Genomic DNA, 13,857 nt, shown 5'->3' with positions numbered 1-13,857 from the left:
ACACTGTCACTCCTGTGTCTGACACACTGTCACTCCTGTGTCTGTCTGACACACTGTCACTTCTGTATCTGTCACACTGTCACTCCTGTGTCTGTCTGACACACTGTCACACCTGTGTCTGTCTGACACACTGTCACTCCTACAGTATGTCTGTCTGACACACTGTCACACCTGTGTCTGTCTGACACACTGTCACACCTGTCTGTATGACACACTGTCACTTCTGTGTCTGACTGACACACTGTCACTCCTGTGTCTGTCTGACACACTGTCACACCTGTATCTGACACACTGTCACACCTGTGTCTGACTGACACAGTGTCGCTCCTGTGTCTGACACACTCTCACTGCTGTTTCTGACACACTCTTCCTGTGACCCTGGCGCCGGGTCAGTCTGCAGTCTGTGGCCAGAGTTCCCCTTGCTGGACTTCTGCTGATCGTGTCGGTTTTACCGAGGAGGAGGAAACGTGACGCTCTTGATTGGTCTCGCCGGGACAGTGAACTTGTGGCCGCGGCCGCGGGAGGAGAAACGATAGGTATTGAAAACGGTTGGTTTGGGCAGGAGCGCCGGTCCTGGGGCTGGGAGGACGGGCGGAGCAGCTCGTGTCGGAGGCGTGTCGATGCCGCTCACCTGGGGGAGAGGGGCCGGGTCTCGGGGCGGAGCCGAGCAGCGCAGCGCAGCGCAGAGCAGCGCCCCTCCTCTCACAGCGCTGCTGCCCTCGCTGGGATTCACGGACCGGACCGCGCTGGGCTGCACCGCGGAGAGCTGTGAACTAGCGGATTCGGTTCCGGACGATGCTGACCCGCTAGGGCGGACGAGTTTCCGTGTGTCGGTGGTCTGAAACACTTTCTCGGCTCAGCTGCTACCTGTGCGGGCGGGCGGGCGAGTGAGCGAGCGAGCGAGCGGGGCAGAGCGGAGCCCAGCCCGCAGCGGAGACCCGGGGCAGAGAGGAGCCCAGCCCGCAGCGGAGACCCGGGGCAGAGAGGAGCCCAGCCCGCAGCGGAGACCCGGGGCAGAGCGGAGCCCGCAGAGGAGAGCCGGGGCAGAGAGGAGCCCAGCCCGCAGCGGAGACCCGGAGCAGAGACTCGGGGCAGAGCGGAGCCAGCAGAGGAGAGCCGGGGCAGAGCGGAGCCCAGCCCGCAGCGGAGACCCGGAGCAGAGACTCGGGGCAGAGCGGAGCCCGCAGAGGAGAGCCGGGGCAGAGACCCGGGGCAGAGCGGAGCCCAGCCCGCAGCGGAGAGCCGGGGAGGCGCGCAGGTCCTCAGCCCGGCGGCGGGCGGGCGAAGCCGGGCGATGACGGCCGGGCTGCCCGCGAGTGGAGCAAGAGACTACTGAGGGAGAGGACGGCCGAGCAGCCGCCGCAGAGAGAAACAGGGACCCGCTTCACTCCCCTCCGGGCCGCCATGGGCCCGGTCTAGACCCGAGTCCGGCTGGGAGAGACACCTGGATGGAGGTTCCGAAGAGGACCCGCTAGAATGGATGTGGTCGGTGAAACGGAAGCCTTACAGCGATTCTTTGAAGGTAGTGCTGCTATTATTATTATTATTATTATTGTTATTATTATTATTATTATTGTTGTTGTTGGACCCGTGTTTTCAGGGTCCGCTCAGTCTCGAGCTGCACCTGAGCGACAGGGTGGCCAGCGCTCGTGCCCGGGCTCTGTCTGTGCGGAGTCCGCACGTTCTCTCCGGGCTAACCCTGGGGTTCCATCAGGAAGCCGAGCCATGCTGGGAGGTTAGCGTGGCCCCGGGTGCGAGAGTGTGCGGCCCTGCGCTGGTGAGACACGCTCGGCCTCCTGCTCCGCCCTGCACTGTGAGGAGGTGGCCGCTCAGAACTTCAGTTAAAACTTGATTTTATTTTGTATAGCGCCTTTGCGGTCAGAAAAAAGAAGCAGACAATGAGAGGAGGAGGCAGAATGACAGGGCTCTGTGGGCCGTGGGGAGAGCAGAGGCAGCTCAGTGACAGCCCTTCTGAGTCCGGACATGGTAGGGTGGTAGGGTAGGAGCCTCTTTCAGCTCTGGGGCACAGCTCGAGAAGCCCCTGTCACCCCCAGAGTGTCCGCAAGCTGGGGGGACAGACAGAGGACCAGGGTCAGCTGAGCGAAGGCTGTGAGGTGGGAGCAGTTCAGACAGGTGCTGAAGCGTCATGCAGAGCCCTGTAGCTGAGAGAAGGGGGTTTAAGTCAACGTGAAACCTCGCAGGTCAGATGGAGAGAATTCGGAGTCACCCAGGATTTTAGGAGACAGAGAAACTGGGAGAGACTGACACTTAGAAGATGGACGCTGGTGTGGGCAGTTGGACCACACTGCTGTACTGCTCTGTCACAGACAGGGGGCAGCTCGGAGTCGGGGGCTTGAATACCTGGGTGACGAGCGCTGTAGTGTCCCCTGCTGCAGGAGGGGGTGAGGAATGTGATGGTCAGCTCATGTGCGGATCAGGATGATAGAAGTTCTGCAAGTGTATCTGCAGCTCCTGGAGTCTGTCCAGCAGGTTCTGTACACATCCCCTAGACCCAGCACTGACCCTGACCCCAGCTCAACACTGACCCCGACACTGACCCCCGCACTGACCCCAGCCAAACACTGCCACTGACCCCAGCACTGATACTCACCCCAGCACTGACACTGACACTGACACTGACTCCAGCACTGATACTGACCCTGACCCCAGCCAAACACTGCCACTGACCCCAGCACTGACCCTGACCCCAGCACTGACCCTGACCCCAGCACTGATACTGACCCCAGCACTGACACTGACACTGACCCCAGCACTGATACTCACCCCAGCACTGACACTGACACTGACTCCAGCACTGATACTGACCCTGACCCCTGCACTGACCCCAGCCAAACACTGCCACTGACCCCAGCACTGACCCTGACACTGACCCCAGCACTGATACTGACCCCAGCACTGACACTGACACTGACCCCAGCACTGATACTGACCCCGACACTGACCCGAGCACTGATACTGACCCCAGCACTGACACTGACACTGACCCCCATTCTGACCCCAGCCAAACACTGCCACTGACCCCAGCACTGATACTGACCCCGACACTGACCCCTGCACTGACCCCAGCCAAACACTGCCACTGACCCCAGCACTGACCCTGACACTGACCCCAGCACTGATACTGACCCCAGCACTGACCCTGACACTGACCCCAGCACTGATACTGACCCCAGCACTGACACTGACCCTGACCCCAGCACTGATACTGACCCCAGCACTGACACTGACACTGACCCCAGCACTGATACTCACCCCAGCACTGACACTGACACTGACTCCAGCACTGATACTGACCCTGACCCCTGCACTGACCCCAGCCAAACACTATCCACTGACCCCAGCACTGACCCTGACACTGACCCCAGCACTGATACTGACCCCAGCACTGACACTGACACTGACCCCAGCACTGATACTGACCCCGACACTGACCCGAGCACTGATACTGACCCCAGCACTGACACTGACACTGACCCCCATTCTGACCCCAGCCAAACACTGCCACTGACCCCAGCACTGATACTGACCCCGACACTGACCCCTGCACTGACCCCAGCCAAACACTGCCACTGACCCCCGCACTGACACTGACACTGACCCCAGCACTGATACTCACCCTGACACTGACACTGACCCCAGCACTGACACTGACCCCCGCACTGACCCCAGCCAAACACTGATACTGACCCCAGCACTGACCCTGACACTGACCCCCGCACTGACCCCAGCCAAACACTGCCACTGACCCCAGCACTGACCCTGACACTGACCCCAGCACTGACACTGATACTGACCCCAGCACTGACACTGACACTGACCCCAGCACTGATACTGACCCCAGCACTGTCCCCAGCCAAACACTGATACTGACCCCAGCACTGATACTGACCCTGACACTGACCCCTGGACTGACCCCAGCCAAACACTGACACTGACCCCAGCACTGATACTGACCCCGACACTGACCCCCGGACTGACCCCAGCCAAACACTGACACTGACCCTGACACTGACCCCAGCACTGACACTGACCGCAGCACTGATACTCACCCCAGCACTGACACTGACACTGACTCCAGCACTGATACTGACCCTGACCCCCGCACTGACCCCAGCCAAACACTGACACTGACCCCGACACTGACCCCAGCACTGATACTGACCCCGACACTGACCCCCGCACTGACCCCAGCCAAACACTGACACTGACCCCAGCACTGATACTGACCCTGACCCCAGCCAAACACTGACACTGACCCCAGGACTGACCCCAGCACTGACCCTGACCCCAGCCCAATACTGACCCTGACCCCAGCCCAGCACTGACCCCCGCACTGACCCCAGCACTGTCAGTGCGGTAGGGTCAGTGTCAGTGTGGTAGGGTCAGTGTCAGTGGGTCAGGTCAGTCTCAGTGTCAGTGGGTCGGGTCAGTGTCAGTGTCAGTGTGGTAGGGTCAGTGTCAGTCTCAGTGTCAGTGGGTCGGGTCAGTGTCAGTGGGTCAGTCTCAGTGTCAGTGCGGTAGGGTCAGTGTCAGTGGGTCGGGTCAGTGTCAGTGTCAGTCTCAGTGTCAGTGGGTCGGGTCAGTGTCAGTGGGTCAGTGTCAGTGTGTCGGGTCAGTGTCAGTGTCAGTGTGGTAGGGTCAGTGTCAGTCTCAGTGTCAGTGGGTCGGGTCAGTGTCGGTGTCAGTGGGTTGAGTTAGTGGGTCTGGTCAGTGTCAGTGTGGTAGGGTCAGTGTCAGTCTCAGTGTCAGTGGGTCGGGTCAGTGTCAGTGTGGTAGTGTCAGTGGGTCGGGTCAGTGTCAGTGTGTCAATGTCAGTCTCAGTGGGTCGGGTCAGTGTCAGTGTGGTAGGGTCAGTGTCAGTGGTTCGGGTCAGCGTCCGTGTCAGTGTGGTAGGGTCAGTGTCAGTAGGTCAGGTCAGTGTCAGTGTCAGTGGTTCGGGTCAGTGTCAGTCTCAGTGTCAGTGGGTCAGTGTCAGTGGGTCAGTGTCAGTGTGGTAGGGTCAGTGTCAGTGTCAGCGGGTCGGGTCAGTGTCAGTGTCAGTCTCAGTGTGGTAGGGTCAGTGTCAGTGGGTCAGTGTCAGTGTGGTAGGGTCAGTGTCAGTGGTTCGGGTCAGTGTCAGTGTGGTAGGATCAGTGGTTTGGGTCAGTGTCAGTGTGGTAGGGTCAGTGTCAGTGTGGTAGGATCAGTGGTTTGGGTCAGTGTCAGTGGGTCAGTGTCAGTCTCAGTGTGGTAGGGTCAGTGTCAGCGGGTCGGGTCAGTGTCAGTGTCAGTGACAGTGTGGTAGGGTCAGTGTCAGTGTCAGTGGTTCGGGTCAGTGTCAGTGTGGTAGGGTCAGTGTCAGTGGTTCGGGTCAGTGTCATTTGTCAGTGTCAGTGTCAGTGTGGTAGGGTCAGTGTCAGTGGGTCAGTGTCAGTCTCAGTGTGGTAGGGTCAGTGGGTCAGTGTCAGCGGGTCGGGTCAGTGTCAGTGTCAGTGTCAGTGTGGTAGAGTCAGTGTCAGTGGTTCGGGTCAGTGTCAGTGTCAGTGTGGTAGAGTCAGTGTCAGTGTGGTAGGGTCAGTGTCAGTGGTTCAGGTCAGTGTCAGTGTGGTAGGATCAGTGGTTTGGGTCAGTGTCAGTGTCAGTGTCAGTGTGGTAGGGTCAGTGTCAGTGTCAGCAGGTCGGGTCAGTGTCAGTGTCAGTGGTTCGGGTCAGTGTCAGTGTCAGTGTGGTAGAGTCAGTGTCAGTGTGGTAGGGTCAGTGTCAGTGTCAGTGGTTCGGGTCAGTGTCAGTGTGGTAGGATCAGTGGTTTGGGTCAGTGTCAGTGGGTCAGTGTCAGTGTCAGTGTCAGTGTGGTAGGGTCAGTGTCAGTAGTTCGGGTCAGTGTCAGTGTCAGCGGGTTGGGTCAGTGTCAGTGTCAGTGTCAGTGTGGTAGGGTCAGTGTCAGTGTGGTAGGATCAGTGGTTTGGGTCAGTGTCAGTGTGGTAGGGTCAGTGTCAGTGTGGTAGGATCAGTGGTTTGGGTCAGTGTCAGTGGGTCAGTGTCAGTGTGGTAGGGTCAGTGTCAGCGGGTCGGGTCAGTGTCAGTGTCAGTGGTTCGGGTCAGTGTCAGTGTGGTAGGATCAGTGGTTTGGGTCAGTGTCAGTGGGTCAGTGTCAGTGTCAGTGTGGTAGGGTCAGTGTCAGTGTCAGCGGGTCGGGTCAGTGTCAGTGTCAGTGTGGTAGGGTCAGTGTCAGTGTGGTAGGATCAGTGGTTTGGGTCAGTGTCAGTGGGTCAGTGTCAGTGTCAGTGTGGTAGGGTCAGTGTCAGTGGTTCGGGTCAGTGTCAGCGGGTTGGGTCAGTGTCAGTGTCAGTGTGGTAGGGTCAGTGTCAGTGTGGTAGGATCAGTGGTTTGGGTCAGTGTCAGTGTGGTAGGGTCAGTGTCAGTGTGGTAGGATCAGTGGTTTGGGTCAGTGTCAGTGGGTCAGTGTCAGTGTGGTAGGGTCAGTGTCAGTGTCAGCGGGTCGGGTCAGTGTCAGTGTCAGTGGTTCGGGTCAGTGTCAGTGTGGTAGGATCAGTGGTTTGGGTCAGTGTCAGTGGGTCAGTGTCAGTGTCAGTGTGGTAGGGTCAGTGTCAGTGTCAGCGGGTCGGGTCAGTGTCAGTGTCAGTGTCAGTGTGGTAGGGTCAGTGTCAGTGTCAGCGGGTCGGGTCAGTGTCAGTGGTTCGGGTCAGTGTCAGTGTCAGTGTGGTAGGGTCAGTGTCAGTGTCAGTGGTTCGGGTCAGTGTCAGTGTGGTAGGATCAGTGGTTTGGGTCAGTGTCAGTGGGTCAGTGTCAGTGTGGTAGGGTCAGTGTCAGTGTCAGCGGGTCGGGTCAGTGTCAGTGTCAGTGTGGTAGGGTCAGTGTCAGTGTGGTAGGATCAGTGGTTTGGGTCAGTCTCAGTGTGGTAGGGTCAGTGTCAGTGTGGTAGGATCAGTGGTTTGGGTCAGTGTCAGTGGGTCAGTGTCAGTGTCAGCGGGTCGGGTCAGTGTCAGTGTCAGTGTGGTAGGGTCAGTGTCAGTGTCAGTGGTTCGGGTCAGTGTCAGTGTCAGCGGGTCGGGTCAGTGTCAGTGTCAGTGTGGTAGGGTCAGTGTCAGTGTCAGCGGGTCGGGTCAGTGTCAGTGTCAGTGTCAGTGTGGTAGAGTCAGTGTCAGTGGTTCGGGTCAGTGTCAGTGTGGTAGGGTCAGTGTCAGTGGTTCGGGTCAGTGTCAGTGTGGTAGGATCAGTGGTTTGGGTCAGTGTCAGTGGGTCAGTGTCAGTGTCAGTGTGGTAGGGTCAGTGTCAGCGGGTCGGGTCAGTGTCAGTGTCAGTGTCAGTGGTTCGGGTCAGTGTTAGTGTGGTAGGATCAGTGGTTTGGGTCAGTGTCAGTGTGGTAGAGTCAGTGTCAGTGGTTTGGGTCAGTGTCAGTGTCAGTGTGGTAGAGTCAGTGTCAGTGTGGTAGGGTCAGTGTCAGTGTCAGTGGTTCGGGTCAGTGTCAGTGTGGTAGGATCAGTGGTTTGGGTCAGTGTCAGTGGGTCAGTGTCAGTGTGGTAGGGTCAGTGGTTTGGGTCAGTGTCAGTGGGTCAGTGTCAGTGTCAGTGTGGTAGGGTCAGTGTCAGTGTCAGCGGGTCGGGTCAGTGTCAGTGTGGTAGGATCAGTGGTTTGGGTCAGTGTCAGTGGGTCAGTGTCAGTGTCAGTGTGGTAGGGTCAGTGTCAGTGTCAGCGGGTCGGGTCAGTGTCAGTGTGGTAGGGTCAGTGTCAGCGGGTCGGGTCAGTGTCAGTGTCAGTGTCAGTGGTTCGGGTCAGTGTCAGTGTGGTAGGATCAGTGGTTTGGGTCAGTGTCAGTGTGGTAGAGTCAGTGTCAGTGGTTTGGGTCAGTGTCAGTGTCAGTGTGGTAGAGTCAGTGTCAGTGTGGTAGGGTCAGTGTCAGTGTCAGTGGTTCGGGTCAGTGTCAGTGTGGTAGGATCAGTGGTTTGGGTCAGTGTCAGTGGGTCAGTGTCAGTGTGGTAGGGTCAGTGGTTTGGGTCAGTGTCAGTGGGTCAGTGTCAGTGTCAGTGTGGTAGGGTCAGTGTCAGTGTCAGCGGGTCGGGTCAGTGTCAGTGTGGTAGGATCAGTGGTTTGGGTCAGTGTCAGTGGGTCAGTGTCAGTGTCAGTGTGGTAGGGTCAGTGTCAGTGTCAGCGGGTCGGGTCAGTGTCAGTGTGGTAGGATCAGTGTCAGTGGGTCAGTGTCAGTGGGTCAGTGTCAGTGTCAGTGTGGTAGGGTCAGTGTCAGTGGTTCGGGTCAGTGTCAGTGTGGTAGGGTCAGTGTCAGTGGTTCGGGTCAGTGTCAGTGTGGTAGGATCAGTGGGTCAGTGTCAGCGGCTCGGGTCAGTGTCAGTGTCAGTGTCAGTGTGGTAGGGTCAGTGTCAGTGTCAGTGTGGTAGAGTCAGTGTCAGTGGTTCGGGTCAGTGTCAGTGTCAGTGTCAGCGGGTCGGATCAGTGTCAGTGTCAGTGTCAGCGGGTCGGGTCAGTGTCAGTGTGGTAGGATCAGTGGTTTGGGTCAGTGTCAGTGGGTCAGTGTCAGTGTCAGTGTGGTAGGGTCAGTGTCAGTGTCAGCGGGTCGGGTCAGTGTCAGTGTGGTAGGGTCAGTGTCAGTGTCAGCGGGTCGGGTCAGTGTCAGTGTGGTAGGATCAGCGGGTCGGGTCAGTGTCAGTGTCAGTGTCAGTGTGGTAGGGTCAGTGTCAGTGTCAGCGGGTCGGGTCAGTGTCAGTGTCAGTGTCAGTGTCAGTGTGGTAGGGTCAGTGTCAGTGTCAGTGTGGTAGGGTCAGTGTCAGTGGTTCGGGTCAGTGGCAGTGTGGTAGGGTCAGTGTCAGTGTCAGTGGGTCAGTGTCAGTGTCAGTGGTTCGGGTCAGTGGCAGCGGGTCGGGTCAGGTGATTCTGGGCTGGGGGGCAGGCCGCTCACGCTGTGTCCTGGGGGGTAGTTAGCAGGGAAGCGGTGGTACAGATTAGCCGGTGGACAGTCTGGGCTCTCTCTGTAATCCGCTGTGCTGGCTCTCAGTGCCGCAGGTGCTGCAGTCCTGGTACAGCCGGGTCTCATGACTGACCGGGGCCTAATCCCCCGACCACACACACACACACGCACACTGTCCAGCGCGCTGCCTGGGGGAGACACACTCGCTCCGCGCAGGATGTGAGCAGGGAGACGGGGCGTTTGCACTCAGGAGCGACGTGTTGGGAGAGAAGCACCATGCTGTGGTTCCGAGCAGGTACCCTGTGTCTGTGTCTGAACCCGCCAGGTCCGATCGGACCCGGTCGGTTTTCATCTGACTGTCAGGAAAGCGGTTCGGCAGCGTTAATGTTGCTGTTCCAGCTCTGCGCCTCTGCCTGTGCAAGTGTATTCAAAATGAGGTAACAGTAGGTTTGAAATCTCTTGGTCTTGGGTTTGTCTTCTGTACAAGAGCAGTAGGTAACACCTGGAGCGGATCAGACTGCTGAACACTGGGAGTGTGACTGACAGCTCTGTCACACCTGGAGCGGATCAGACTGCTGTACACTGGGAGTGTGACTGACAACACTGTCACATCTGGAGCGGATCAGACTGCTGTGCACTTACTGTCTGACTGACAGCTCTGTAAAACCTGGAGCGGATCAGACTGCTGAGCACTGGGAGTCTGACTGACAGCTCTGTAAAACCTGGAGCGGATCAGACTGCTGAGCACTGGGAGTCTGACTGACAGCTCTGTTAAACCTGGAGCGGATCATACTGCTGTGCACTGGGAGTCTGACTGACAGCACTGTCACACCTGGAGCGGATCAGACTGCTGAGCACTGGGAGTCTGACTGACAGCTCTGTAGTGGATCCAAGTGGCTTGTGTATGCTTGTGTATTGCAGCAGCAGGAGTGTGGCTCTGTGCTACAAGAGAAGAGTGCAATAGAGATGGGCAGTAGAACAGGAGGGCGGACCTGGAATGGCTTGAGTCTGATCCCAGACAACCAAACCCCCACACTCAGTCCACATGGCTGATATTTTGTGTGTGTGAGTTTGGTAAACTTCTGCTTCCAGGACAACACAGATTGGATCTGGACTCCTTTTAGGCTCTCTGTTAGACCAGGTTTGAGATTAATACAATTAATTCATTGCAGCTCTGACCTGAACGAGGCTGTTGTGGGGGAGAGGATGGGGCTCTTGGATTGAATGACCTAGTTTACTGTACGTCATGAACGAACGCGATCTTGGATCTTGAATCCTGTTCAGTCTGAGGTGAGAGCACAGAGCAGTGTCTCAGTGTTGATGGAGTGTGTTACTGCTCTGGGCTGTGGCTCAGGGTCAGACACAGAGAATCCTGTCCAGTCTGAGGTGAGAGCGCAGAGCAGTGTCTCAGTGTTGATGGAGTGTGTTACTGCCCTGGGCTGTGGCTCAGGGTCAGACACAGAGAATCCTGTCCAGTCTGAGACGAGAGCGCAGAGCAGTGTGTCAGTGTTGATGGAGTGTGTTACTGCTCTGGGCTGTGGCTCAGGGTCAGACACAGAGAATCCTGTCCAGTCTGAGACGAGAGCGCAGAGCAGTGTGTCAGTGTTGATGGAGTGTGTTACTGCTCTGGGCTGTGGCTCAGGGTCAGACACAGAGAATCCTGTCCAGTCTGAGGTGAGAGCGCAGAGCAGTGTGTCAGTGTTGATGGAGTGTGTTACTGCCCTGGGCTGTGGCGCGGGGTGAGACACAGAGAATCCTTTCCAGTCTGAGGTGAGAGCGCAGAGCAGTGTCTCAGTGTTGATGGAGTGTGTTACTGCTCTGGGCTGTGGCTCAGGGTCAGACACAGAGAATCCTGTCCAGTCTGAGACGAGAGCGCAGAGCAGTGTGTCAGTGTTGATGGAGTGTGTTACTGCTCTGGGCTGTGGCTCAGGGTCAGACACAGAGAATCCTGTCCAGTCTGAGGTGAGAGCGCAGAGCAGTGTGTCAGTGTTGATGGAGTGTGTTACTGCTCTGGGCTGTGGCTCAGGGTCAGACACAGAGAATCTTGTCCAGTCTGAGGTGAGAGCGCAGAGCAGTGAGTCAGTGTTGATGGAGTGTGTTACTGCTCTGGGCTGTGGCTCAGGGTCAGACACAGAGAATCCTGTCCAGTCTGAGGTGAGAGCGCAGAGCAGTGTGTCAGTGTTGATGGAGTGTGTTACTGCTCTGGGCTGTGGCTCAGGGTCAGACACAAAGAATTTTGTCCAGTATGAGGTGAGAGCACAGAGCAGTGAGTTACTGCTCTGGGCTGTGCTCCAGGGCGAGCAGGAGAGAATTTGTGCACAGACAGTGTGTCATTGTGTTTACAGTCAGTCATTGTGTGTGCAAGTCTCTGCCCTAGTGCATGCTGGGATGTGTTGACAGTGTGATAGCAGTATGGACTTTGGTCACTTACCTGTAACTGAGTAATTATTAACCCCAAACTCCGCAACACACTGCCACACTCCGCGACACACTGACACCCAGACCCACACACTCACTGACTGACACACTGACCCACTCACCCATAAAATCACTGACACACCCATACACACACTGTCCACGCTGACACAGGGATACACATCGCTGACACACTCACTGAAGCTCACTCTCGCACATTCACTGACACACTCACACACGCGCTGAGTCACGGCCACACCAACGTGCTCACCCACACACAAACACACCGATCTCTCACTGACACACAGCCATGAGTGCATTGTTCAGAGTTTCTGTTACACAGTATTACACACACTCACTGTGTCACGCTGGGGTCAGTAGGGACAGAGGTGGACAGTGACAGAGGAGGGGTCAGTAGGGACAGAGGCGGACAGTGAGAGAGGAGGGGTCAGTAGGGACAGAGGTGGACAGTGAGAGAGGAGAGGTCAAGAGGAGAACGAGGGTGGACAGTGAGAGAGGAGGGGTCAGTAGGAGAACGAGGGTGGACAGTGAGAGAGGAGGGGTCAGTAGGTGAATGAGGGTGGACAGTGAGAGGAGGGGTCAGTAGGAGAACGAGGGTGGACAGTGAGAGAGGAGGGGTCAGTAGGTGAATGAGGGTGGACAGTGAGAGAGGAGGGGTCAGTAGGGACAGAGGCGGACAGTGAGAGAGGAGGGGTCAGTAGGGACAGAGGTGGACAGTGAGAGAGGAGGGGTCAGTAGGGACAGAGGTGGACAGTGAGAGAGGAGGGGTCAGTAGGAGAATGAGGGTGGACAGTGAGAGAGGAGGGGTCAGTAGGGACAGAGGCGGACAGTGAGAGAGGAGGGGTCAGTAGGGACAGAGGCGGACAGTGAGAGAGGAGGGGTCAGTAGGAGAACGAGGGTGGACAGTGAGAGAGGAAGGGTCAGTAGGTGAATGAGGGTGGACAGTGAGAGAGGAGGGGTCAGTAGGTGAATGAGGGTGGACAGTGAGAGAGCAGGGGTCAGTAGGGACAGAGGTGGACAGTGAGAGAGGAGGGGTCAGTAGGTGAATGAGGGTGGACAGTGAGAGAGGAGGGGTCAGTAGGTGAACGAGGGTGGACAGTGAGAGAGGAGGGGTCAGAGAGAGGGAGAGGAGGGTGATAGAGAGAGAGAAAGAGGACACAGAGAGAGAAGCTCAGGGCTCAGGGCTGACAGGGAGGGAGAGCTTGTGCACACGCACGCCTGTGTGTGTGTGTGTGTGTGTGTGGGGGGGGGTATTGTGATGTTGTGTATAAACTAACAGCGGACAAGAGGGCCATTGACTAGGTCAGACAGCCCCTCGACTGGACACGCTGCTGTCCACCTGGAGACACAAGGAGCGCAGTGTGAGGCCGGCCTCACAGCTGGAGCAGGACAGCCACAGCTGGAGCAGCGACAGGGACAGTCACTGTGAGGCGCCAGGCAGCTCATAATCGTGTCATTGTGGCACAGCACACGTTCACTGACCGAGAGAGACGAGGGGGAGGGTCAGGTACAGGAAGGGCTCTGAACTTGAACGAGAGGGAGTGAGGTGAAGGAGCTCTGTCCCTCTCTCATCGCTGTGTCTCTCTCCTCTCTCACTCCTGTCCCTCTCTCATTGCTGTGTCTCTCTGTCTCTCTCCTCTCTCACTCCTGTCCCTCTCTCATCGCTGTGTCTCTCTTTCTCACTCCTGTCCCTCTGTCCCTCTCTCATCCCTGTGTCTCTCTTTCTCACTCCTGTCCCCCCCTCCCTCTCTCCTGTCCCTCTGTCCCTCTCTCATCCCTGTGTCTCTCTTTCTCTCTCCTGTCCCTCTCTTATCACTCTCTCCCTCTCTCCTGTTCCTCTATCTCTCTCTCATGTCCCTCTGTCCCCCTTTCTCTCCTGTCCCTCTATCTCTCTCTCTCATCCCTGTATCTTTCCCCCTCTCCTGTTCCTCTGTCCCTCACCTCTGTCTCTGTCTCCCCTCTTTCCTTCTCTTTCTGTCTCCTTCTCTCTCCCCCATCCTGTCTCTCTCTCCTTCTCTCTCCTTTCTGCTCCTGCCTGTCTCTCTCCACCTGTCTCCCTCTCTCCTGTCCCCCTCTCTGTCCTCCCTCCCGTCTGTCCATCTGACTTGATCTGTCCATTTAAAGGAGTTTATTGTCATGACTGAGAAATCACAGTGTTGCCAAAGCAAAAACAATGAACAGAACATTTCCATTTACAAGAAAGCCCATCAACAGGACGATGACGATGATGATGATCAGACAGTCAGCAATGTCCTCTCTTCCTTTGCTCTGGAAAGAGAAAGCCAGGAGCCTGCCTGCCCTCCCCCTCTCCCCCTCCCTCCCCTCTCTTATCAGGCTCCGGGCTGCCAGTTTCTGTCAGGGTGTGTTTCACATCTGGATCTCATTAAAGACCAGACACCCCCTCCCCCCGGTGCTCCCCAGCGGGGACCCCTCTCCCCTCTCCCCAGCGATGTGCAGATCCAGGACAAGCGCTCAGCCCC

General features: G+C 57.1%; 1 protein-coding gene across 1 annotated transcript in view; it reads left to right on the top strand.

The window, feature by feature from the left end:
* The first annotated feature begins 706 nt into the window (after positions 1-706).
* The window catches only part of myrf (myelin regulatory factor), a 54,883-nt gene continuing 41,732 nt past the window's right edge, over positions 707-13,857 (top strand). The window contains exon 1 of the mRNA XM_088935046.1: positions 707-1,522. Coding sequence (XP_088791172.1) covers positions 1,477-1,522 — 46 coding nt within the window. The 5' untranslated portion in view covers positions 707-1,476. The remainder of the gene's footprint in view (positions 1,523-13,857) is intronic.

This window comes from Atractosteus spatula, chromosome 16, assembly GCF_055471065.1.
Source record: "Atractosteus spatula isolate fAtrSpa1 chromosome 16, fAtrSpa1.hap1, whole genome shotgun sequence".
Lineage (NCBI taxonomy): Eukaryota > Metazoa > Chordata > Actinopteri > Semionotiformes > Lepisosteidae > Atractosteus > Atractosteus spatula.
This window is presented reverse-complemented; position numbering and strand designations above follow the sequence as displayed.